The sequence below is a fragment of the Columba livia genome, chromosome 3 (genome assembly GCF_036013475.1).
Source record: "Columba livia isolate bColLiv1 breed racing homer chromosome 3, bColLiv1.pat.W.v2, whole genome shotgun sequence".
NCBI lineage: Eukaryota > Metazoa > Chordata > Aves > Columbiformes > Columbidae > Columba > Columba livia.
In genome coordinates, this window is record NC_088604.1 from 86,878,415 (window position 1) to 86,905,461 (window position 27,047).

The window sequence follows — 27,047 nt, forward strand, 5'->3', positions numbered from 1 at the left end:
ATTTTAATGAAACAGTACTGAGGGCTGATGTTTAATTGAAATGCCACAAAGATGAAAACTACCAAACACAATGAAAAGCCCAGAAAGATGACTGGGTAACCAATGTGATAGATAAAATACTGGTTAGGAAAGAAGCACTTCACAAGTTATAAAAAGCGGTGAATAAATGCGATAAAATTGTGGAATTTTGAATCTACAGCTGAGTCCACTGTCTTAGGGACGGAGGCTTAAGAGCTCATGTCTCTTGCTCCCATCCTATCACTGAATCAAATCCAGTGGCAAGTAAATGCATAAGAAACCCAAACCACACAGCTGTATGGCTGTCCTCATCAGAGGCACATTCCATGACAGATACAGTAGCCACATGTTCAGGGCATCAAAGACTTTATGGCCACAGTCCTGCTGGGGTCTGTAGGAGGAGTACAACAATAGCCCCCAGCCCTTGTTGGGGCCATGTACTTCAGCGTAGTATTTGTTACCTGTGTGCAATCAGCTGCTACAGAACCAAGTACACATATATTAGAATTACAACCCAGCTTCCGTCCAGCTGGTTTGAAGTAGAATATTTTGTGAAGTAGAACTTGCTGTGAGTGATGATTATTTTTGTTTTAGCTAGCTAAAGTTACAACATACTGTATTTATGAGAGAAAATAATAGATCTCTAAGTGTGTACATATGTCTATGTACATGCATATATGTGCCTATATATGGTATATGTAAAATAAATGATGCCTTTTCTTTATTTTAAAAACATCTATGTATTGGGTGGGCACCTTTTCACACCAATGGTTGTTCTGTGGAGTCAGTATATTAATTATATGATACAGGGCAGATATGGAGGTGTATCCTACTCTGTTCCACTTAAGCTCCAAATTCCCCTTGTTTCTATGCTATATATTTATTATGCTGGTAAACCTACAACTCTCAAGTGTTCTTGACTTTTCCCTCAAAAGTCTTTTTGATGTGATGGGCTGCCATCTGCAGTCTTGTTACATCACTGCTCCATTAATAGAAAGCTAGTGAAAAACGTTGTGCAGGACTACCAGGAGCAATTCAGTGAGAATCTCTGAACAGGTAAAAATGTCAAATAATTTTTAAAGTCCTTATACATAAAAGCATAACTGTCAAAATAGCCTCAAGACAGGCAGCACAAAAGGCATTGTACAAACCACTGAATACACAGACAACTCTCTAGCTTTGACTACTCACCATCTAGAATGATGAGAAGGACCGATTGGTAGGCGGCAGGTATTTGTACTGGCACCAGTCACTGGAGTACCAACCAATGGAGTTATTACCAAAACCACAACAGGAAACAGTCTCTGATTTTTCTGACTTTCCTTAAGACAGTTGAAATTGATTTTTTTTTAATATGTTTTCTTCTAGATAAATTAGAATGCATCTCTTCCCCTCTACACACAACTTATTTTTCTAGAATACTGTTTAAGAAACTTCTACAGCAACACGCACTACCAATTCTTACCTTTGTTTCCATGAAGGTTGATACATATACCAACTCAAATAAAAGGTGCTATTTAGAAAACACTATTATCCTTTAACAAATATACAGTCAAATTATGCAGCTTCCTTTACCAAAAAATCACAGATTTTTAACACAAAAAGTTAAAAATTCACAAAGTTCCTCAGTTTTCATCTTGAAGCATGTCAGAGCACTTTTCTAGTGCACTTAAAACTCCAGATGGTGCAGATCTGCTAAAGCTGACCTATTTTCTGCAAAGTCAAGTCACATTCCAGTAAAATTCTCTGAGAATTTCGGACTCTCACTATACATTCGGGTATACTGATTCAACAGCACTGTCACTTACTTGTTTGAAATTCTTTCTCCACCCAGGTTTTCTGAACAGCTTTGAGGAATTACAAGCAGAGGAATGTGGTATTCTGAATGGATGCGAAAATGGCCGATGTGTAAGAGTCCAGGAAGGCTACACCTGTGACTGCTTTGACGGTTATCACCTGGACATGGCCAAAATGACTTGTGTTGGTGAGGACAGTGTATTACTCCATCTTCTTCTGTTTGTCTGTCAGTTTACTCAGTCACTTGACCTAAAGAGGGGCTGGAGCAAAGGGGTTACAGTTGATCACCTGAATTGTCTTAAAGATGCCAACTTTGATTTACTGCAAAGGCCAGCAAATACAATTACAGAAATAACTATGTTGGTGTTCTTCAGTTCATCTTGGTCATTACAGCTGTGTTCAGTTAAGAGCCTAGACATGAGCAGACACACATTTGTGTAATGAAGCTTAAACTTGTGTCAATAATTTAACACTAATACACAGAACAAATGTTTTTCAAAGGCTTTAGTGAGCTAAGAGGATGGAACTGGATCCAGAGTAGAAAAGTAATTTTAGGAGCAGACTTTTAGACCTAAATATGCAGATAACCACTTGGTGGGGTCTGGCCCTTGATTCTCACTGATGTCAGCAGTCAACAGACCCAACCGTTCCTCTCAGTCTCAAACGAGTAAATCTGCACAACTACTAACCAGGACATCTCATGACTATATACATGGGTATGGCAAGTATCAGTGAGAAGATGAAGCAAAACAACACCTCTCATTGTACAAGCCTAGTAAAGACTCTGCATGGGTATTTCAGTTTAAGGTGGTACTAACCTTGCTGAGCATTGCGCTTCATAACCTACAGCTGAGGTCTCCCAGCTGAGTCATGACAAGCTGCCCGCAGGACAGGTAATCTTTATGACTTCATGGCAAGCTGGCATCCTTAGTGAGAACAGATTTAGCTCCTGTGCATTTCAGGCCAGTGTTGCACAATATAGAGTACTGGTGGTTTGTTGTTCACAACTATTTAGTTGATAACACCAGCAGCTCCTAAAGTATTTGATTTTTTTTAAATACAGAAATTGTACTAAGAACTTGGAGCTTCTTTCTTATAAGGCACTTTTCAGTCACCAGATAAAAACCTCTAAGTGGTTGTTAAATTTTTGGGTTGCAGCTTAGGCTGAAATTGGACTTGGTAATCTAACAGTTTAAGGCTATTTATTACACTCTTGATTTCCTACGATAACCTCTGCCTCTTCCTAATTCACCTGTTACACCTTTTGACCCAGCCTAATTCTACCTGATCTGAAGAGAAAATGAAGTTCTTAGTGTATTCATACAACAAGTTCTACTCCTGACAATGCTGGAAATAAATGAGTTTTACCTACACACCAGACTTAAGTGCATGTCTTTTGATGTCCCCTTTTTACAGATGTTAATGAGTGCAACGAGCTGAACAACCGGATGTCTCTCTGCAAGAATGCCAAATGCATTAACACAGAAGGTTCGTACAAGTGTTTGTGTCTCCCAGGATATGTACCTTCAGACAAACCAAACTACTGCACACCACTGAACTCAGAACTAGACAGTGAACTGGAGTAGATGAAAATCTCCATATCCTAAGCCCATACAACTCTGCACTGTATAAAGAAAAGGAAGAAAAGTATTTAACTTGAGAAGAGAAGGCACCGGAGTAGCAACCGTAAGGGGAGAAAAGCATTGAAATGTGTCAAAGGTGAGATGTGATGGGCTGATTGTATATCGGCTTCACCGAAGTGACAGACCAAATGGACACATTACTCTATATGAAAGAAACGATCAAGTATATAGTGTGTTCACAAGAAAAAAAATCTTGGAAAATAAGCAAAAACAGTGCTGTTATTTTAAACAGAAGAGCTTTGGTTTTTTTGTTTGGGTTTTGTTGTTTTGGTTTTTTTTTACTATTGCTTGACTAATTTGTCATTTAAATAGTGATGGAAATATTTTATATTACTATGTCATTTTTTGATTGTTCAGTTCCTTGCCTACTGTTTCTTTTCAGACCTTTTTTCTGATCAGTACAAATTCTATAATCCAGATATTCTTAGGCCATTTTATAAGAACTGTTACACAGGGTAATGCTCCTCCTTCTCTGGAACATTGGTCAGTGACTTGTTTTTAATTTGCTAGTTGTCTGCCCTGTGGAGCAGGCACCATTTGTTTTCAAATGTTTATATACCTTGGCGAAAAGTCCTTATATTCATTTTGTATTCTGTATGGTTGTTACTGCACTTAAAGTCTTTAGAACCTTTCTTGCCAAGTTCAAAGCTGCTAGTGGACAACATTGGATTCCTTTTGTACATTAAACCAAAAGATTTTAGCTCATGTCTGTATTGTAATATGTAAATTGAACACAAGAGAGATCTTGTATGATTACCCTAACATATTAAAACTCAATAAAAATACCTTTTTTTAAGAAAAAAGCTATTTACTAATTGGAGGCACTTTTTTTCTTTTGTTGGTGTTTATGTTACAAGAATCAACCCCTCAGGTGTTTACAGTACTAGAATTCATTTACATTACAATAGTTATAGGGAGTTGTCTAGCGGGCTTTTCCTTCTCATGCTGTTTTAATAAGACCAGAATCTGAATTAGTTGATGCCTGGAGTTAGGCTTCCAGAGGGAAGATTTCAAACACAGACCTACAGAAACTGTTTGACTTGGAAGCCGATTCCCATGGAATTTTTCTTCTTTCCTGGTTTAGGCATGTTTCCCACTAAATCTACAAATAAGGCTCTTCAGTATGATGGCCTGGGTTCCAGAAAATAGAGAAAAGGGGGAGAATTTTCCTTTTCTTGATGAAATGTACCCTCTAATCAGCTCTGGTTTTCAGTGGAAGGAGAAAAAGAGATTAGGAGACTGACAGATGTTTCACTTTTACCTTCTCCAGAGTGAGTTTGCTTTGGAAATCCTGAAACAGGTCCTTTTGATATTGTCCAAATGAAACATTTCTCTTACGTCTTTTCAACCTGCCCTGCATTAAAAGGAAAAGGATAACATGAGACTTTAAAAAGTGGGTCAAATTGGGTCCAATTGTCTGAAAATTAGATTTTTACTTCTCATTTTACCAAAAAAAAAAAGAAATACTTGTTTTGGTTCTGAATCAAATTTCTTTTCCAATATTTAGGTCAGTCACTGAAACAAAAATATCATACATTATATTCCTTTCAGTACTGCACACTCAGCAGATCTCATCAAAGCCCAAGTGCCTGTTAACATGCAAAGGCCTTTGTCCTTCCCAGCGCCCCTCCTCTCTATCTGCTGGAATTTGACACTAGGACTAGTGAAGATATTGTACATTTAAGATCTGGGTGTCTTAAAATGCAAGAAAAAAATGCTGAATAAAACTGCAGGGGGGAGTGATCTTTAAGGAAGAGACTCTTTGTAGAGTGCCCAACTCCCTTGACTTTTCTAGAATTGAGCAGGAAAACAGGGTGGAGAGCCAGTCACTCTTCCCAGTCAAAAAAGGTAGACTGTAAACACTACAGCTGGTCTATGATTTTTTTTAAAAAAAAAGAAGAAAAAAAGAAAAATCTTGCTTAGCTGCTGTGGTTAAGGAGGAAGAAAGGTCTGGTATTGTTAGGGAATTCCTTAACTAATGAGTTCTTCGTTTTCCTGCTTAAGGTTAATCTTACAATCTTAATAAAACCCAAAGTCACAGTTACAGCCTTTCACTGGATTTAAGATGAGCTCTACCCTATTTTCAGCTATCACGGAAATTCACAGACAAGACAGTGTTACCCCCACTCCCACCTCCGGGCGGCCGCCTTCTCCTTCAGAAACCGGCTGTGTTGGCCTCTGACAGACGGCCTGCCACTGCAGTCTGCACCACAGCCTCAGATTTCGGACATCCCAGTACTCTTTCAATCCATCCCCAGCCAGGGAGTTACAATGGCAGTATGAGTCTCTGCTTTTCCTGGGAGTACACCAGTATGACAGCTGAGGAAATACCACTCAGACTTCAGTACCCAGAGAAGTATTTGCTTAGGGACAAACACTGTACTGAACACGTAATTCTGAACCACAAAATCCTTGCTGATTTCTTACATCTTTTTTAAACAACAGGTTTAGAATAGCCTGGAACTTTGCCATTCTCAGACAATATACCCTCCAACTCACTTACCTTGTGTTATTTTGGACAAAAAAAGACAGAAGATTTTAAAAAGGCTGTTCCACGAGCAGCAAAATTAAAATTAAGCCTGAATTCCTATAACCGTTCCTCATAACTCTCTCCTCAGTCAGACGAACTCCAGCTCCTTGCACCTCTGCCACTTTCAACAAGCACAGGCAGGATCCATCTGCAGCTGTGGGTGCCAGGACAGGGTGACAGATGCACGTGCGTTGACTCAACTGCTGCCAAACCAAATATTGTCCGTGCTTTTAGCAGGGAGGGTTAGTTGAGTCACTTGTCTCTAGCTGTTCATCAGACTTCACAGACCTCAGATTGTACTGGCCTTTTTTGTCTCATTTGCCTTACACACAGGGTTGAAATTCGTCATGGAGTTAAAAGCTACCAGTAGGTTCAGAGAGAGACAGCAGACACTGGCTGTGGTTCCACAGAAAATAAACCAACCAGCAAACCTAAGCCTAGGTGGTCTATTGGCCTACCCGTTTGTGTTCACAAAAGAGGTTTCGGTGTGTCCAGCTCCTTCCGTGTCCCCTGCCTGATTCAAGAGGGCCACAGTTAACCCAAGCCCTGAGTGAAGCTTGAAAACATTTTTCTGGTTCAACAGCCATGTCCTCATCACAGCCACACTCTCCTATTACTATTACAGACACTGTACAAGCAAACAACATACTTTGTGCATGCTTCTGCCTTTCCCTTTTGCCCCTCCTTACCTCTAATATGCCTTAAAACACACACAGGGAGCTAAAAGCAGACCAAACAGCCTAAACTCCACTTACATCCCAGTGCTCAGTACACAGCACATTGCGTGGCTCCAAGCCTTCAGAAATGCTTTAACAAAGGAACCACAATTGAAGGAATTAAGTGAAATTCAGCCGATCTGACCTCAGCCTCTGGAGCCCACCTACTTTGCCCCAGTGTAGTAAGGCTGGTTCTGTCATTTCACCTGAAAAGCTGCAGGGCTTGGGAATACAATTTTGATTCATAGTTACAAAAACATTTTCTTAACATCATTAAGAGGAGGGATTGGACACCACGGATGTAGCCATTTACTTGTTACAAGAGCTGTGGTTTACGTGAGAGCCCTAAAAATACAGAAACTACCACATACAATTCCATGATTCAAGTTTCTGAGTAAAGCAGAATCTGGAACTTATTACAATTTCTACCAAATGGCACCAATACTTTTTACATCCATATGGACCCTTAAAAAAATATTAGTCCTTTTTCAGCCAGCCGTTTCCTTGCTAGAAGAGATGAAATTGCTGACATGGTAGAACTCAATTCTGCTAGTTCCCTTATAATGCTGCTATGTTAATGAGAATGAGTTACTACAGAACTAGAGTGACACATATTTCAGCTAGAAAGATGTTTGCTATGAATAGATACTTTCATGTTGGGATGCTATTCAGTGAAAAATTAGCCAATGTTAAAACTATTCAAAATGAGCACTAACATTCCTTGGGAAAAAACAGTCACAGCTGGACAGATCATTTCAATCCAAGAGACAAAACTGGCAGTCACGACAAATATTCAGCTAGGCAGTGGCAACTGCCACAAATAAATTCCTGACTAAGCAAAGTCCCAAAACACTAAAGGCGCCAACGTGGTTGTCATGACCTGCTAGCTCCCAGTGATGCTCACCCTCACGGGGGTTTGAATCTGAGTTTCGGGTTCCTCACTGCCTCTTGAGTGATGGCAGCAGCTCTTTCCTAACTTCTCAAAAAGAAAGGTGACAGCATGTCACAGGGCTGATGTGGCCAGCAACTGACCCAGAGTGCATTCCTTCAAATGCACAGCAAATTTTAAAAGCCCACTGCTGCTTCTGGAATGAGACTACACTATTGTTCTTTTAATAATGCCACCCACTTTGAAGAGCAGTTTGTACTTGCTGGGGACTTTGCTAACACCAAGCAGGCCAAGGGAGCTATTAAGGGGCAATTCAAGCAAAGAAGAGGTGTGTCACAGAGACTTCACTTCTGAGATGACTATTTGGTATTTATATAGCTTTTTCTATCAGAAGATCTGAAATTTACCTAAGGAAGCCGTGATGTGTCCAAAAGAGAAGCAAAATAACTAAGGGTGAGCAAATGAGGAAAATCAGCCATTTGCTGAAGGCTCCTCATTGAGTGACAAAGTTTGGGACAATGCCATGGACTGGGCTACAGTCACTGCATTCACCTGCAGGAGTAACCTCACACAGCAGGGGAAATAGAAAACGTGGACCCTCTTGGGGGGCACCACCTGCACAGCTGGCACAGGCTGTGTTTGCACACTTAAGAGTGAAAGATCTTGCCCCCCAACACCACTCCACCCCCACCAACCTTCACCATTTGAAAACCGATGTACCAAAAAGAGAACGTGTTGAAACAGGATTATCCTGTGACAACCTGTTGTAAGTGATTTTACTATCTGGTGGGGAAAGAATAATGTAAACCAAAGTAATGCAGGATGTCAGCCATGTCAGATTTCCTTCAAGCCCACTGAATCACCAGGTATGTATTTTGACTCAGAGACTCCTAATGGAAGTCTTCAGGCTGCACGTTCTGTCCCAGCTGTGTCTAGGGCCTATGATTGCTCTGCTCTTCTCCCTCTCAAGCTGTAGGGCTGGGAAGAAACCTCTGTGCCTCAGCAGCTGAGGAACCTCACTGAACTTTGAAGTTTGCCCTGCACAAAGCAGAAGATTGCACCAGGGGCCTCTGGAGGTCCCTTCCAAGCCACATTTTCCCATGAGAGGCAGCTGTGACCTGACACAGCCACCTCTACTCCCTAACCTGATGTGAGACAGGGAACCTAACAAAGGGGATGTGACCCCTTCCTCTTCTTCTCCCACACCTAAGCCCATGCCAGGAGCCTGCTTTTCACTTTGGAGAAAACAGAACACCAATCTGCTTAGCCTGTCTCAGGAGAATTCCATCCAGAAGGAGCATTATGCACAATGTGCACTGTTGCTTGCTATCGACCAGTATGTTCTTGAAGAACCAAGTGGCAACCTCAGGTAGAAGGAAGGTTCTGCAGTAAAGTTTTTGACCTGACAAAAGCCACAGAGGAGGGAGGAAATTAGGATATTTGTATTTCTTTCCCTTCCCCTCAAGTCATGCTTTGCCACACTGCTTTCCATTAGCTCTGAATGAAGGGGGATGGAGAGGATACTGCTAGCCAGCATGGAAAATTTCTACGTGAGAATTTCAGTATCACCTCCAATCCCTATCTACTCACACTGCCAGGATACATTCTGGCCTGGATTTTTCCAGAGCACTCCATATTGATTTAGCTCTCCTCCCACCAAAACCTGTGGCACCTCCATGGATTCCAGTGGGAACAGAGAAAAAGGCTTTGCCAAGCTCTTTTGAAAAATCCCACCATGTGTGTTTAATGAGGAACGTCTCTGGCAGAAAAGTTTTGAGTACAGCTAAGGAATTTTTTTTTAATTTCACATTGAAAGTTTAATTTCTGTCACTTCTCATCCAATGGGTAACTGCCCAGAAGGGTGGGTAGGACCTGTTCCAAAATCACCAGCAGGATATAGTCTGTTTCCACCTAAAACTGAATTAAACATTCCTGCCATCTAAATAGTCCTTGTCACTTTGTAAGTGGGCACCATTTTCAGGATCCACAGCTCCCCTTCCTGCTGCAGGCAGCTCTCCAGCTCAGCTCCAGCTACAAGGGCATTCCCCACTTTCTGTCCCATTTACTAGCCCTTTCCAGGACCAGTCCTCACTGCATTCCAGCTTCTACCTTTTGCCTCCAGCACACCCTCTCATGTGCTCATGACCCAAAGCCTCAGCATTCCATGCATCCATTCCTTTCTGGTCACTGGCATTGGACTGGCATAGTTTTCTGCCTCTAAATACGAAATTGTCATGTGGTGAAACTGATAGGTACTATCCGGTACTTAGAAAAATCTTCCGCCAAGGTAAACTGATCACATCTATCACAGCAGTCATTCTCCCCACAGAAATAGAAGGTACCACCACCAAGTCAACTTTGTATCCTTCCCAAAACTACCTAGAGAGATAAGACATGTTCATTTTCCTTCTTTTACCATAAGCAAGAAATTTCACATATGCTTTTAAGCAATTAATGTATTCTTCTTCAGCCTGGAGCATCAACAAACTGAGTTGAACAGCAAACATGGAATAAGGAAGTTTCAAAAATGAAACAGGAAAGGCAAATTATTTGATTTGCACAACAGTGAGCTGAATGAACATGGCATTTTCATTCATTTTTGCTCCAGCTTAGATGTCATTTAAAAAAAAAAATAAAGAATTATTATTTTTAAATTCCCTTATGCTGAAAAAAAAATAAAATAAAAAGGAAGAGGAACTATAGTAACTAGATTACTCACTGCAATATTAGTTCATCTAAGCACACAATATAAAGCAAAGCAGATAATAGGGAGCTTTTCATGGTTTCACTATTGAATGAAATAAGTGCATCCAGACACATACATTAATTTCACATCTGCTAATAGTTCTGGTATTGGGTTATTCCACCAGAAGGCAGCAATAACTATTTTTAGCTAAGCTGGCCCTTACTTCATCCAGTAAAACTTAGTTTATGTTTGTGTGTTTGCTAAGAGCTTTACATCTACACATACTAGACCAAACAAAACACTTGCAAATGTGTACCACAGGGAAGATAGTCTAGGAAAATCTAACACTGTAGGTATTTTTCCTGTCTACGTACCTAACTCAAAACAGCTCCAAGAGACTCAGCAGTGTACAGGGCTCAAGGGCAAGGGCCTTGAGCAAGAGCTCCTATGCACATGATCTACCAAGCCTCCAGGGCAGACCAACCAAAGGCCTCTCCAGCAGCTCACTCTCACTTATACTTCCAATGTCTCTGGTGTAGGTCTCTGCAATTTTCACTGTAATCTCTTCATCCTTCTGTATGACTGCAATTGACAGTTATCTGTTAATATCACTGTGGCATATGCATCTCTCCCCGCAAAGCACCAGAAATTTCTAGACCGATAGGCTACTATGGTCATGTACACACCCCCTGGTTGACAGACAGGGCCCTTCACCAATGAAAGACCTCAACTGAGAGAGGTTTCTAGACCACTACCATAAATGGCCACAGCTGAGATTCAACGAGGGTAGAAATGGAGCCCACTGGAGATCCTGTTCTGAGTTGGTCTCACTTGAAGCAGTAGGTCTGCAGCAAAAGGCTCTCTCCTCCTTCGCTTGGGATGCCATCTAAGGAAAGTTCCTTGAGGACTGAGACACCTTGCCTTGTGGAAACTGATTACATATTCTGGGTGTCCTTGAGAGTCCTCACTTTTTATGAGTGGGAAGATGTGCATTTTGAATCATTCTACAGTTTGGAATCCCTTGAGTTGAAATCGGCTGTGTAATAATTGACCTCCTAACGGGTCTCTGAATTGGTGTTTTTATAATGTTGTTGGGGTGCTGAATAATTTTGGATAAACCTCATTTCTGGTTGGTTCCCTAGTAAACAGTTCTTGTTAGAAGAAAGTCTGTTTGGAGTTTATCACCTACCTAAATAGATTTTTGGGGTGCTTCCATCACAATCACTATATGAACATTTTTCCACCTAATTTTGGTGCAACTCCACTGACTCCAGTGATTCACACAGGGGGTGTACTCCCAATATATGAAGAACCACAGAAATTTTCTAATGCTTTGAAATTTCAAAAAATAAAACTATTTACAATTGTGAGAAATAAAGTGTTTTGAACCTTTTTAACAATCTAGCAATGCTGGAGAAATTTGCCAATTATAAATTTTTTCTGTATTTCAAAACAAGTAGTATCTCACTGAATGCTTCCAACTCCGCTGTTGGCAACATGAAACATGAACTAAAATGTACATGTAATTAAATGGCAAATAGTGAGAGTCAAACAAAACTTACTAAACTCTGGGGCTTAAGTTATCTTTTTATAAAGTATTTTACTGTAGGATTATAAATGGGATGAAGTACCAGCAGCTTGCAAAATTTATTAATTCTGTAATTAAAAAAATACTAACAGAAGTTAATAGAATTCTCCAATTGCACAAACAGCAGAAGATCTGAATCCAGCACCAGCTGTTTAACAAATGGACAGAAATATAAGCAAGTATCATAGGGGCCTGAAGATACAGTAGGAAAGATTAAACCCATGTAACTTGTTGGGGCTGAAGACTGGAGAAAAAAGGAGAGCTCCGGGAAGCCTGATGTTCTCGGGTTTTGACAGCAAAGATAGTTGTTCTTCCGCCTTTGTCACTAGAGGTCAGCACAGCATCTGAAGTCCCACATCATTCACGTTCAAGGAATTATAAGAAAATCCTCAACTCTTAGAGGGAAACAGTGGTTTTAAGAAACAGTTCCAAGATGATGGAATCTGTGTTTCTGCAATGGGACAAACATGAAATGTGGAGCCTCAGGAAAAGAAGAACACAGCAGAAACTGAAAAGCCTGAATCAAAAATTAGAGTAAAAGCATGCTAGAAGTTTAAAGGTTCCCACAGAGCAATTAGAATTTAACAGAGGCTATTTTTAAAACAACCATTAGCCTAAGGTAACAACTATCACCTAGAAGGCCCAGTTGACTAACGCTCTGAGGGCTCATCCTCATGCATGAGAAATAAACAATCTCCCTGCACTATAAGGAGCTGGGCTAGCTCACAGAAAGCTAGCTCATATATACAGGTCAAGGAGATAGGGAAAGCATTACCTGCACTGGAATAATTCCTAGGAATGCAAAGAGGGGAGTGTGGAAAAGCACCCACGCGGAAACAGACACTCATCTTCCCAACACAAAAAAAACCACAGATATCCAGTGTGTGATCCTTGTCACTTTGGAGTTACTGGAGAAACCTCATGGTTAGGGAGTCTCACTCTGCACACTGATATTCCTGTCCCATGAGCCTCTCAAAGGCCCAGTTACTGTCAGTCAGGAGGTGACATCCTATCATGGCACAGCAGCTACCATGAAGGAGCAAGGTTTTTAGAAGAGGCTGCAGCAGCCAGCTGCCCTTGAGACAGGTACAGGCAGCAGAGGTGTAGCACTGAAGTGATGTCACTTGTAGCAAGGCAAATCAGTTGCCTCCCCTCCCAGTGCATGTGCCAGAAAAGGGGTCTGTGTTCCAGTATGATCTATGGTGTTCAATTCACTGCTCCAGCTGAATAGCACATGATTGTCAGTATGACCCAGACTGCAACAGAGAACTGTGTAGCCATACACCAAAAAGCCATTTAGTACAGACTATTTTACCTCAAATGGTAGCAAAGGGGCTTGGGCTACAGTGTCTTCTACAACCTGGCAGAACAGCACTTAGCAACACCTTAACCTGTCTCCCCTGTTCTGACAGATACATGAAAGCAACACCTTGAAGTCCAGAATTGTTTGGTCAGCAAATGGAAGCCCCTTGGAGTAGTGGCAAAGGAAAATATGGGAGAATAAATTCACAGTGACATATGGGAAAAGTAACTCATTGTGGTCACTGAATTATAGCAAGGGGAAACCAGTGTAAATGAGAACCTAACTCCACCAGCCTAACAAAAAGCAGATGTATTTTAGCCATTTTAAAATATTTTATTTCCTAATCTACACCTGGCTATGAGGAATAAGTAAAATGGTGTGTACCCAGCTTCTAGCAACCATGAAAAAGTTAACTGATTCCTGTAGGGAAGTCTTTTTCCTAGAGATGCATTATCTGTAAAACGCATTAGTATTCTTTACTAGTACATTGTACACAAAGGAGGAAACAATACGTCACTGCTATATGTTTTTTCCCTTTTTTTTTTTTAATTACAATTGTAAAAGACACATTAAAATACATACAAGAGTAGAAAAGATCAAACATCTAAAGGCTGACGTGTGGAACTATAATGCCTGAGGTCATCTATCCATACTAACACCTTTGAGTCAGTGCATGGGAGTCAAAAGGGGGCACCTTGTCATCCTAAGTGCTGTAAAAAAAGGCTTTCTCTCAACAGAGGTACAAAATGAGAAAATAAGATGGATAAAGGTGGAAAATTTATATCAGGAAATACTGAGATAATGCTAGTAACAGTGAGAGCAGCTGCTCGCCCTGTATGAACAAGGGATGCAGTCAGCCATGGGGAATGGGGACTTCTGACATGGCATCCTGAGCAGCCAGGAGCGCAGAAAAACTACCCACAAAGATTGGCAGCGCTAGAAGAACTTGTTGGAGATAATTTCTGACAGTTCAAGAACCTGTTGAAATTTTAAGTAGCCTCTTTTACCTGCCACCCTGCAGCAACAGTGTTGACATTTTTGGAGGATGGTGGGACAAAGGACAGCTTTTGCAGAACAATGAGGTAATGCTGCAGTTGTTTACAGCAGCTTCTCATAAATGGAGGAGAAAACACAAGGGTGCCTACATGAAAATTTAACAAGTGGGAACATAAGATGAAATCGTGAGCTGGCTTGCAGCGAAGACACAAAAATTACACACACCCTAAGGAGGACAGAAGTAGAATGCAAATAACCTTGAATACAAAGATGTGACTGAAAAGGGACTAGGAGACAAGTATAAGACAAGGCGGGGGGGGAACGATGAAAAGCTGAAGCAACCAACAGAATAAGCTTTCCAGATAAACGTATTGCTTCCTGTGAGACCTTTGGCAAGTTACTCTATTTCCTCATCAATGCCATGGAGATGTTTCCTGTTGTCACCACCTTCTTAAAAGCTTAAAACTCCTGGCTGGTTGTACAGAAGTCAATCACAAGGAAGAGATGAGGATATACAAAGGTTTGAGCATTAAGAATATTAACATTTTATAAATGAAGCTTTAATCTTCACTATTATGCTGTTCTCAGGTTTAATGCATGTTCTTTGTTTAAGGTACAGAGAAAAAAAAAAATATACATTGTGTTTTGATAAGCGATACGGTGAAAAACAAATCTGACTTCTACTTGTGGTGTCCCTTCATTACCACACAACCAGGCTAAAACACACAGAGATAGTTTATGGCATGTGGCATTACAGACCACAACTGTGCTAACCTGATGAGGCCACAAGCACACATTATGTTCTTCGGGTACATTGACTCACAGCTTGAGTCTGACCTGCGGTTTTCCCTGGCTTCTTTTTTTTAAGATCACAATAAACTGTTCTTCAGCTTGCCTCACAGCTGTAAGCGGCAGATCTGTTGGGATATTTCTATGTTTTGATGATTTGCTTGAGTGGCAAGGGGAGGAAAACAATGCATTTTCTATAGAGCGAATATAAGCTACAATTAGAAAGGCCCTTAAACTCACAGCTCCCCAGCTGCTATGAACTGGCACAGATCCATTAAAACCAATTGGCCAGACTCCCCAGACAGCTCCAATCAGTGTCGCGCCACTGAAGCTGATGAAGCAACACCAATTTGTAGAACCTAGGGATCTGGCCCACAGCCTGCACTGCAGTCCAGAAAGACCATCTGTGTTTAGCAGGATCAGAAGTCAAAAGGAAAGTCTGTGTCCTTATAATTTACTCAATACTATTGAGACAAGTGATTTCTATGGTGTGAAGTCAGGTAGACTAAACAAGAACTATAAGAGATAAAAACCTGATTATTGTTTCTTCCTCAGCATAGCTTCATCAGGGAAAGTTCTGGCATTTTTTGTAACATATCCCATGAGGCAGTGAGATGTGAAGGCAAGAAGAAGATGGGAGAGAAGAGGGACAGGAATAACACTATAAAAATATTCAAGTTATTTAATAAATTATAGGCATGACAAACCAGAGTGTGCTGCCCGCCCATGCCGACTTTATGTCAAACCCATTCCCACTGATGTCAGTGGAAAGTGTGGCGTAACACAATGCTGCTCAGCAGCACAGGGAGGGGCAGCATAAAAGCACAGAAGGCGGCTCAGGTAATTCAGCTTTTTATTTTGGAAACTGTTCTGAAAAAATTGATATTTAAGTTTCCTGGGAGTTTGGATACCATTTTTACCATTCTAATTGTGAAAAGCCAGATGCAGATTAGAACTAAGTAATCAGCACTAGGGTGAAACCATATCAAAGCATCTGGATGCATGTTTTGTGGCTCACTGGTAGAAATCAAAATTATTGTGTGTAGCCCCTCTGAGGTGTCCAGCCGAAAACAGTGTTTTTGTCGTGCTGCCATGGAATAAGCTCAGTCTAAGTTTTCTGTGGTGAAGAATTCATTATTACATTGATAAACTAACTCTGCACACAGGAACCCAGTGAAGAGTTTGCTTACATCCTTAATACATGCACACATGCATGTATTTTCAGGGCACAGAGTGTAAATTAACTGTGAAGACAAGATGCTTTGAATTCCAGAGGACCAAAAACATCCCCACGCATTCTGAGCACCACAGTGTCACTCTGCATCTGCTCATGTAGTCATTATATTTCCTTGAAGATAATTCATAAGAAAGACCAGTAAAAATGGGGCTGTCAGAGAAAATACATCTCTTCTGCTTTGACACAGAAAAAGTTAACTACACCTTACAAGCACTTGCCTTCAGCATTCTTTCTCACCCTGCTCTTAGCTTTCTTGTGGCTCTACCAGCTGCATGACCAATTCCCAAAGGAAACTCTGAAGTGGAAGGTCTGAAGATCTCTCTCAAGACAGACTGTCTCCTCAAGACTGCAAGAGTGAAGTGGGAGCGAAAATGTTTGCACACGGAGTGAGAACTTCTTCCAATGTGCAAAGTTGGAATGACAGAGGAGAGAAATCTCACTTTAACCTTTTATTCTATTTTCAGTGTTTGGAGATGTTTTGAATGACTTTGAGAAAAGATGTGTGTGCTTGAAAGAAAGACTGCCAGCAAAATCAGTGCAAGCAGGCTCCTGCGGCTGGGCTCTACTGGCACTGTGCTGACACAAGGCAAGCAGCTATTCAAGACTAAGCATACCGAGGGCTCTGGCAGTGCTTGGTGCTACCTGCACCACAATGCACAGAGAATGTGTGATGCAAATTCAAGTCTGTAACCACTAGCCACTCACTGAGCAGATTTAAGATTTAAACTCAGCTACATTTGAATAAAGGTATGCACAAATGAAATACTGCTAAACAGCTTTGCATTTCAGTGCTGTAATATTGTGGAGATCAACTTTGCAGAAACAGGGTGAGTTAGGCCCATTCCACAGCTGTGCCATAATAATGAATTCAATCAATTTTTACATATTGCCAGTCGTTCAGCCTTGGTCTAAGGTCTGAAAGAGCCAGAAAGACTTCAGCTTGCCTTCAGTCATCTCCATCACAGAACCTTTTCAGCTAAAACTGGTTCTATCCTTCAGCCGAAGTCATAATTTAATCCACTCTTCACTACAAAGAATTCTATTCCTCTTTGTCAGGTTTGTAGTATGTGATCTACAAACACTGGCATCTTCCTAAGACTTTAAACTTGTCTGCTAATTATCAATAGTAACACAAGAAAAAACATCATATATTTTGATCATATTTATATGGTAACTTTCAGGTCTTTCTAGAAATTAAATTATTGATTTTGAGAGGACTTTCGCTTGGAGCGCTACATTTTCATTTATTTTAAAAAGTACTTTAAAGGCAAGCCTTGGTCTTATTATTAATTTTCAAGAAGTCAATGAAAATGTTTATTTGCCCACCACTTGTACATGTATTCTTTCTTTCATAAACAACCACATTCTTACCATGGGAAACGGAATCTTTGCAAAGTTTTCAACAAGGCAGGCACTTTCCTGAAGATGGTCTTGATTTTTATATAAACCACTCTGGCATCATCTAGTCTGCCTGAAGCTAACACAGATTTCCTACATAAAACACCATAGGAGCTACCAGTCATGGTCATTGCCTACATAATATGACTGAAAGAAAAGGTTTAACATTTTCCAAATTCCTCAAATGCCACAGGTCCTTAACTCTCACCACTTTCAGCAGGACTTGAATGTGTATATTTCACATACAAATCTTAAACAGAAGAAAAATTACTTGTCCACATGGCAACATCTACCTTTTAAGTCTCTGCCTTCCCACTAAAATAATAATTAATCTCAAACCATACATTACAGTCTTAACTATCTTCAAGAAGCATGCTGCTTTTCTAACATGGAACTACCACTGTAAAGACCACAGAAAGCTTTTTTAACAGAATTTACCTAGCTTGTATAAATTGAAGGAAAGGCATGTACCTCAGACAACAAAAAAAGTGGGAATAGGGAGAAGAGATAAAGAGCCAGGTAAGCAGAGTACTACATTATCATCTTAATTAAGTATAATCTGAAAATGGTCCTCGACAGGGCCTTAGACGCTTGGTACGTATTTTTAAAACTACTAAGCTAAATCAAATTAAAATTGGGAAGCTTCTGGTCAAAAAACTGATCCAAAGCCCATTAAAATAATTGTTTATATCGAATTAATTCAAAACATTTATGTGAGGACTTTAACATAGTTGCTATTCAAGAGCTATTGCTGCATAGCTGTCCTCAATGAATACATGCACAACCGTTCTGTTTCCCTGTATGTAAATGCACTTTGCTTAAATGCTTCCAACCTCTTAGTCTCTGGCTTGAGGCAGCAGGGTGACACTGAGGAAGAAAGTACTCTGATGAAACAATGATTCATACACTTTAAATGTCATTCTTAAGCATGCAAGATCTGCACCTCTCATAACACATATTTTGCCATCCTAAAACACATTAGCCATCTTTGTCCTCTTTTCTAAGCAAAAGAAAATCTGTGTTCCAACTCTCCAGTCTCAAGCAATTTCAAAGATTTAATCAAAATTAAGTACTTAAGGGAAGTGATAATTACTTGAGAGACTAAGGTCAAAAGGCCTAAGTGCTACTGTGTCTTCTCATCTTTTTGTGGAGTGCAAAAGATTACATCCTAGCATGGTTTTGAAGATGTATTTTCCTCACACAACAGAACTGTGTCTGCAGAATAACCTTTATCAAATTATTTTACTTATATTGGTGGGGGAGGGCAAAAAAAAAACGAAGATCTTTCCTTTGTTTAAATGCATTTCCTGCCTTCCTTACTGCTATAGACTGTGTTGTGGCAGGCCTATTTATAGTCTAAAGAAAGGAAAAAGCACGACTGGAGGCAGGAAAACTAAGTTGGGAAAGAATAGAAGGAAGTGTGGCTGCCATTTAGCCAAACAATCTAGAACTAATTGAGCTCAAAAGAGCCCCAGCCTCAGTGAGGCTGCTGGGAGTGAACAGAGCACAATCCTGCTTCTCTCTCCAGGGCCCCACCAGGGCTGCTGAGTGTGAGAGTCACATACAGGACACTGCCGAGCAGCAAATAACCTCCACATCTCAACGTGAGAAGAACTCTTTAAAAAAGGGAGTGTACTGAAAGTTAGATACCTATCTAATTCAGGTAAGTGTCTCCTTCTGGCATTTCTGCTTGCTGCATTCTCCATGGCTTTTCAGATGTGGCCAGACTGGTAAATGAAAACAGAACAAGCTTTGGAGAAGGTACTGTATCTGATTTTTAGATAAAGAAATCTGAATTCAATTAAGGATTCTTCAGAACTTTCCTTAAGCAAAGAAGTCTTTGCCATATATCCATATAGTAATTTTGCTGTTTTCCTCACCTGTGTTGTGTTCATTTTATAATCTGTGATTAAGTACTAGAGAAATGTTGATGGTAACTGCATGCCCTAAAGAAAAACAATGAAGTCAACTCTGCATTAGATTAAATATATAGATTTAGAAACAGAGAGAGAGAGAGAGGGAGAAGTATGTGTAATATATATTTACACAAGATGTATTAATTTAGAATACATAAACATATCAAAATGTATATAATTTATAGCTGAAGTTTTGTGATAATTTAGTCATATGAGGTACATTTGAAGGTAGGAACTTAGTCAAAATTAAAGTACCTGAAAGTTTCTATAGGTTTAGAACTTATTATGGCAGGTAATTTTTGTGTGTGCATATGCATAAAAATATACTATATATAGATATCAATATGTATTATTCATTGTGGTTTTGCATTGCAATACCACGTAGTTGTCATTATGAGGTCTAATTTAAACTGACAGTAGAATTCAAGTGGAAATTTTTAATTTTGTTATTTTCTGATACTATACAGTTATACTATCTTGACTACAGGTGTAAAAAGCTCCATCTTAAGACATACCCGTGTGCAGACCATATTAATTCATTGAATTAGCATCAAAAAGACAGAATTTTAAGGGGGGGAAATGAAAAGTTAAGATTGTGTTTGATTTTTTCCAGTTTCCAATATGTCCTTTGCTCTTCTAACAAAGGAAATGCTGTTGTGATTTGAAGGCAGGAGGATAGAAGCGGTAAAGTACTAGATTCAGGATTTCATCATGTAATTTTCATCTTCTTTGAATGATCTGTGAGAATAAGCTTTGTATTACTCTTGTGTGAGCACATTACATTGATGCATATGCCATTCAGATTATTCATTTGTTATTCAGTTGTTGCTTAGGATTAGTGGTTTATTGTAAACAGTTGCTGGTGAGTAAAAAGGAAGTGTGATGTGCTGTTATTCTACTGTATCCCTGTAGGATGCTATTATGTTTAAAGTCTGTTATTGTGAAGATACAAGGCAAAATGTCATCTATGTGAGGGAAAAGCTGTGACAGGACAATTGTGAACTGCAGCAGTCAGTTGAAAATCTGATCCAGGAAGGTGCCAAGCAGCAATTCCAATGGAGCAGATGTTAGTCAATGGTCATAGAAAGGATCAGGCTTTTCTTTATCTGATTTCAAAAATCAGATACAAAAAAAAAAAGGGGGGGGCGGGGGATGGCTAAATAAAAAATGTAAGATTAACTGTGTAACCACCATTATGAAAGACAAGTTTTTGTAAAACTCATAGGATGGAGGTGATAAAATGTACTGATACACTTTCACATTTATCTGTGGAAATTATATTATAGATGGTGCTTAGAAATTGCCTATTTAATACCCTTAGTAGATTCATATACTTAATGAAGAATGAACAGAACAAATTCTGATGAGAGGCGCAGACACAAACCCATTGAAGCGAAGAGAGTTGTTCATACCACTGAGAACAGTTTCTGTTTCTTAGATTATGCTGTATGGCTAACATGACAATGGCTCAGAGCTACCCTGTTCTTTCTTCAATCCCTTCTCCCATTTTAACATCTAGGGCAGGCTCAAAGCAACTCAGAACTTGGGAAAATGTGTCAGCAATACAGCCAGTGGCGCTCAAAACACACTATGCAGTTTCCAAATAAGTCAGATTGTTTTAGAAAGAACTCCATTTTAGAAATGACTGTTAGGTTTTCTGTCTTCAAGAACTTGAGGCTAGTATTTTCAAGCTTGTCTCCGTAACTGCGAGAGTTACTAACCCTAGTTTAAAAAATGGAAACTACTTTACATAGTCAGATAATCAAAGATGTAGCAACTTTAGGGGAAAAAACACACAAACTGCAAGAGTTCACAAGTTCATGAGTTCGAAGTCTGCAAACTAAGAGTTTTGTCCTGAAGAGACAATCATTCCAGAAGGCCTTAGAATGAAATTTACACCTCTGCACCTTATAAAATCTTATTACCTGCTAGGGTCTAACTTCTCTGCAGGAGATTATTTGTACATAAACACTTCTGAGTGTTCACAAGTACTAATGAGGTTGCAATTATTAAGGCTCCAAACTAAAAATTAAATATGAGATTTTGATATACCAGAAAGAATTGGAGGTTAACTTGCTTTCTACCCTGCCAATATTTTGCCAGGAGACACAAAAAAGTTTAGGGTTGGCAAATAAATACTTCAGTTAACTGTCACTGCTGCTGATTTACAGAAAAATTGCATGACTTAAAAAAACAATGTCACTTTGGGTGACAGGCAAACCATGCCATGCTTTCATGCAAAGCTAGCTCAAGTTTAGTAGGATTTATTATTCCTCATGCAAGTGCTCCAGTGTAAGTACCTTAATTTCTCCCTAAGCCCCTATTCCACTACACCAGATGCTCTTACAAGGGAGCTTTGTGCTCCAAGTCACAGTCAAGCCTGCTGACATCTCAGGAAAAAAAAAAAAGGGCAGAGAGCTTAGAAGTACCAGTATGGCTGTTTGGGGCAGTCAAAGCAAGATTTTTTGAGAACACATGTACAGCCTACAGCAGTCTCACTCAAAAAGCAGAACTGGGGGAGAGGGAACATAAAAAGAAACGTAGCTAAAACACATTAAGAAATCAAAGTTCAATATTGGACAGCATCAAAATAATTCTACAAAGAAAAGCAGCTGCTCAAAATAGAAATGCCAGTGCTAAAAAAAAATTCTTTGATAATGTCTAAAAAACCCACCTTATAACTATGTGCTGAATAACATCCTGACTCGTGCAAATGTTTATACAGGTGCTTAAATTTAAGCACATGAGTAGTCCCATTGATTTCAAGCAAAATTATTTTAACAGGCTGATAAAATTTAAAGCCCGGTAGAGTCATTAGATCACCTAATCTGACTTCAAACACAGCATGCTAATTTTACCATTCCTCTTATCTGACACCCAAAAGCTTGCCTGCTTACAACAGAACATATGCATATACTATGTTCAAGATAAAAGTTTAAGGGGAAGATCATTATGTTCTACATGCATGAGTACACAGAGTACATAGAAGGCACAGATGGATCCAAATACACTCATCTCACAGCAGGTTTGGAAGTACGGACCCCAAGATGTTTGCATGCAATGCAGCAGAGCTTGGATAGGTTGCTGGATAATGTAGTCTGACTGATGAACATGCTGTGTGTTGGATTTATTGGAGACCCTGCCTGCCAATTCCACCAGGTTAAGCCTTTTTGGTCCATGCCTCATTTTACAGTGCAAACACAAGCTTAAAGTGCTATTGTTTACAAGGGTGTGATGCATTATTTTTTTAGGGTTTTGACAGAAACTGCTAAAGGAAAAAATCGTTCAGGTTCTTTCTAGGGAGAGGAAGGCAACAGGATTGCTTTTCTTTTTGCTCTTTTCTGGGTCTGTTACTAGACTCCATCATTTCCACTCTTGTACAGCCAATGCAAATGGAGTAGGTCAAGCTGCAAGGTGGGATGTCTGTTCCAGCTCAGGGTATTGCTTTAGGTTGAGGCTCAGATCCTCACTACCAGCTTGTGTTGCCTCACTCAGAAGAGACTAACTTACTGAACCACTGTGACATCAGTGGTGGCAGGGAATAAGGGAGGAGGAGAGCTGGTTTTGAGGATGTGGTTTTTATTTGAGTAAGTTTGGGTTTTAAGTAGATTTGAGGTCTCTTATGAAATGTTGCATGCATTTTAAAAAAATTGCCTCGTTCAGCCCCTTAGTCATTGCTATCCCCTTTCTAAATCTGAAGACCAAAAAAAAAGACCATCTCCTATTTTTCATGCCAGATTTGTGATCCCTAAAATCTAGTATCTCCCTATACTTCTTCAGAGAAAATATTACATGAGTTAAGGCACAATTACCATTAACTTAGAGATGTGAGTGGACAGCATTTCCACAAACCAGAGTGTAGATTCTAAGCTGTACATCAAGAGGAAAGGAGGAGAGTCACTAGTAATGCATGAGTGAAAAGGTTGCATTAAGTGATGTGGTTATGCTATCCCCACCACTCTTATACAATCCACCCTTATCACCAAACTTCATCCTTCCACCTGCCATCTCTACCTCCTGGATCCTCTCCTTTATTCTTATACATCTGCACTTCACAGTTGGACTATATGGCTGTTGTAGGTCCCTTACAGTTGCAATTATTCCATTCTAATTTCTCTTTTATCCACCTCTTCTGCACCTTAGCACTTTTACTGCACTTCCCTCCTCCTAACTCCAGTAACCCCTTCTCCATATTCCACTCCATTCCAGGCACACTGATTCTGGGTTTTCCACTAGGTAGATCAAGTGCTTAGGGGAAAAACTAAGAGCCATCCAAAAGGGGTGGTAAGATGGCCGGGAGGATGGGTAGGAGCCCCTCTGGAACATGGTATGAGAAGCACTGAGGGCAAGGAGCACTGTCAGAGTGGCGTAATCCCCAGAGAATTCAGCAGCCACAGTAACAAACACCCAAATCTCTACTAAACAAGTAAAAACATCAGTCAGAAGTGTACAACTGGGCTGAATGTTTACTACATCAACAAAAAAATCCCCCACTGCCTCACTGCCTGCCAAGATGTAACTGATCTGTCAGAAGGCAGGTTTGTACTTCAGAGCCTCGAAGTGCCACTGGTTTTCAATGCCATACTTAGAAGAAATGTTTAACAGAGCACAACAATTTTTCCCCCCATTATTTCTGGAAATGGAATTATTGGATATTTTAGTTTAATTCACAAACTACAAATTTCAGGCAGGTATACAGCATATAAAATTTTAGTTTAAATTACTGTATTCTCATATACTTAAAAACACTCTGAAGCATTTTTTTTTCCAATAGAAAGCAGCCAACAACTTTAATCATTGCTGAAGGCTCCACCTAGGACATATAATTGCTGATATAAAGAAAGGACTGATCTCAAGGGTCATACCTACAGATGACCTAATTTGATTATACGTTCTCAGCCCTTGCTTTCTTAGCCATACCATGACTACTGGGTGTACCCTCGAGTATGAAAGGGGAGGTACCCAGTGCATTTGCAGTACTCCTGTGCCCTCTAGAGCATTGTATTGAAGAACCCTGAACTGACTAAAAATTGCTTGGGATATAACATAGCATGTAGATGCTTAAAACTGATTTAATGTAATGTAAGGCTGAGAGACTTACACAAAATATTTTCAGCAAAATTTCCTTTCCATTATGTCCTTCAGATGCCCTTTAGCTGGCAGCTTAGTGTAAGAGCTGTTGGACTATTTATAGCAGGCATTTTCATTGCACTTAGGTATTTATAAAACATCCTGTCTAGTGAAGGCTTCCATGGCTGCTTACATTCACTTCTGCTGATAGTGAAGGTTATATATCTAAGGCAGTGAAGTAGACCGGCAAACCAGGCAATATTAGTTATGGTTTCCACATATTCTAAAAGGCTACGGTCAAATCACAGTGCAACTATTTAGGAAACATAATAACACAGACTTGCAGTTAGCATAACCTGACATTTATGTCCACGGAGAATCTTACCTCCTGTTACAGAAACTCCAGAGGAACACATTAACAGGAAAATAAGACATTTTCAGGCAACCCACAAAATAGCCCTCCGTAATTGCCATATTCAGAAAATTATTCTTGGTTCCAAAATTTTGCACAGTATCAAAGCACTGATGCTAAGTTCTCTCTCAGCGATCAATTTATAAATGAGTGCATCTACTGTTAATTAAATGACATATAAGCAAAGCATGTAATAAACAATTCTAAGAGTTAGAGATGTTTGTTCATTAACACTTCTTAAAAGGAAACGCTCAGGGGTTATTGTGCAACATGGGAAGCCCCTGCCCTTTGTTATGCAATTGCCTTAAATGTTCGATCCTATAAAGGTGGGAGGGGAGCAGGGATAGGTGAGAAGATAGGAGATTAACTGCCTGACAACAGAGGACACAGTCGCAGAAAGAACGAGTGACGTGGCACTCTGAGCAACGAACCCGGGACCCTATAAAAAGGCTGGAAGAAGTTTTCCCGGCGCGCCATTGGAGAAGCCAATCTCGTGGCCGGCCAGCGCTGTCTTTGCTTATTGCGTTGAAATCCATCGGGAATAAATTTGTGTTATTCAAGTTAATTTCGAGTCAAAATTTATTACAGGCATAGCCAAGTATGTCTAAAAAGAGAAACAACAGTTAAAAACAAACTATGATATAAAGTCTCTCCTATAGCAAGGAGAGGCTGTGAATCCATTTCTCCAGCATCAATAAAAGCAAACAAGTTCCTGATCTCAAACTGAACTAAAATGGGGTGGCAACTGTTCCACTCTTCAGTTCTTTGTGACTTTTCTAAAAACTATCCATACTATTTGTTTGACATTAAAATTTTAACCTTACGTGCACCCATCCCTAGCACAATTCAGTTCTAACTCTACTCATTTTTTGTTGTTCCTGTTCAGTATTTCTCCTAGCATGTCTGAGAAATCTATGTTCATTTCCCGGTTTTTATTTGAGGGATCAATGTCCCCAGAGAAAAAAAACACCCTTTACAATCCAGCCTTGAGTTTTCTCAACAGACAAGCTAATACACTGTCGTGTAACAAACAGCAAAGCTTTTGTCATGCAGAAGATGCCATCTGATAGATATAAGAACGCAACATTATATTCACTGTGTCTGCATTAGCTACCTTATCTCTTTTGTACGTTGGTATTTCTTTAAAAAAATAAAAAAAAAAAAAACAGAAGAAAATAAAAAATAAAATAATAAGACACAACCTTCCACGAAATATTTGAGACTTTTATTTTCAGGAATTATACCCAAATAATTTTTCTGTTCTGTTTCATGATGACTTAAATCTCTTCATCTAGCATGAGGAACTGATAAACTTTTTCCTGCATAAACTGCAATTAGTGTTTATGGCATTTTTTACTGTAACAGAAAAAATCATTTGTCTACTCATTTCAGAAAGTACAAAGGCTCCTTTTATTTTTAGGGAGTGTATCCCAAGTTGTTTGTGGAATATTGCCATTCAGTCATTATCATCAAATTATATGCCTATGTGGAGCATGACTACTAAATAAAAATAGGCAGCTATTCAGTGCAGTGATGACTCTGTTCCATGTGCTATTTCAAATGGCCCAGGTAATGCCAGTATTTAATCAAAGATATCAAAGGGTCTTGATAACTGTGAAAGAGTGTGATTCATATTGCATAAGCATAGAAATGGACAAAGTAATGTGAATGGTATTTGCGGACTGTTTGACTGTTGTGGAACTCATTTAAATAATGTTTTCCTATTTATCAGGAGGGAGTAATTTTGTAGCAAAGTTTGTAAATAAATTCAGTATTACTTTTATAGCTGCATGTAACGTTCTGTTATCCTTCATCTCAAAATGCCTTTTAGAGGAAATGAAATTACATTTATCAAAGAACTCATCTGGTCAATGGGCCATGCGCTAAAGCACAGTAGTGCTTGCTTCTTTCTCTGAGTGAGGCCTGATATTTTCCAGACAGGTCTGTGCACGGTCATCCCTCGTCAGGATCTGCAGGAGCCTCCAACTCAGTTCTGCAAAGGCAGTTCTCATCACCTCATCCCACCCGTGTCCTAAACTTTAATGAACTCATTCATCAT

General features: G+C 39.7%; 2 protein-coding genes across 25 annotated transcripts in view; both read left to right on the plus strand.

The window, feature by feature from the left end:
• Positions 1-4,261, plus strand: part of LTBP1 (latent transforming growth factor beta binding protein 1) — a 205,960-nt gene extending 201,699 nt beyond the window's left edge. For all 22 annotated transcript variants that reach the window (XM_065058017.1, XM_065058007.1, XM_065058009.1 and 19 more), the window contains 2 exons: positions 1,853-2,002; positions 3,232-4,261. In XM_065058017.1, the coding sequence (XP_064914089.1) occupies positions 1,853-2,002; positions 3,232-3,401 (320 nt within the window). In that variant the 3' untranslated portion in view covers positions 3,402-4,261. The remainder of the gene's footprint in view (positions 1-1,852; positions 2,003-3,231) is intronic.
• Positions 4,262-18,899: 14,638 nt separating this feature from the next.
• Positions 18,900-27,047, plus strand: part of RASGRP3 (RAS guanyl releasing protein 3) — a 61,118-nt gene continuing 52,970 nt past the window's right edge. The window contains exon 1 of one of the 3 annotated variants that reach the window (XM_005503786.3): positions 18,900-19,253. The gene's annotated coding sequence lies outside the window, so the exon portion shown is untranslated. The remainder of the gene's footprint in view (positions 19,254-27,047) is intronic. The other 2 variants (XM_065058038.1, XM_065058040.1) reach the window with 2 other exon arrangements.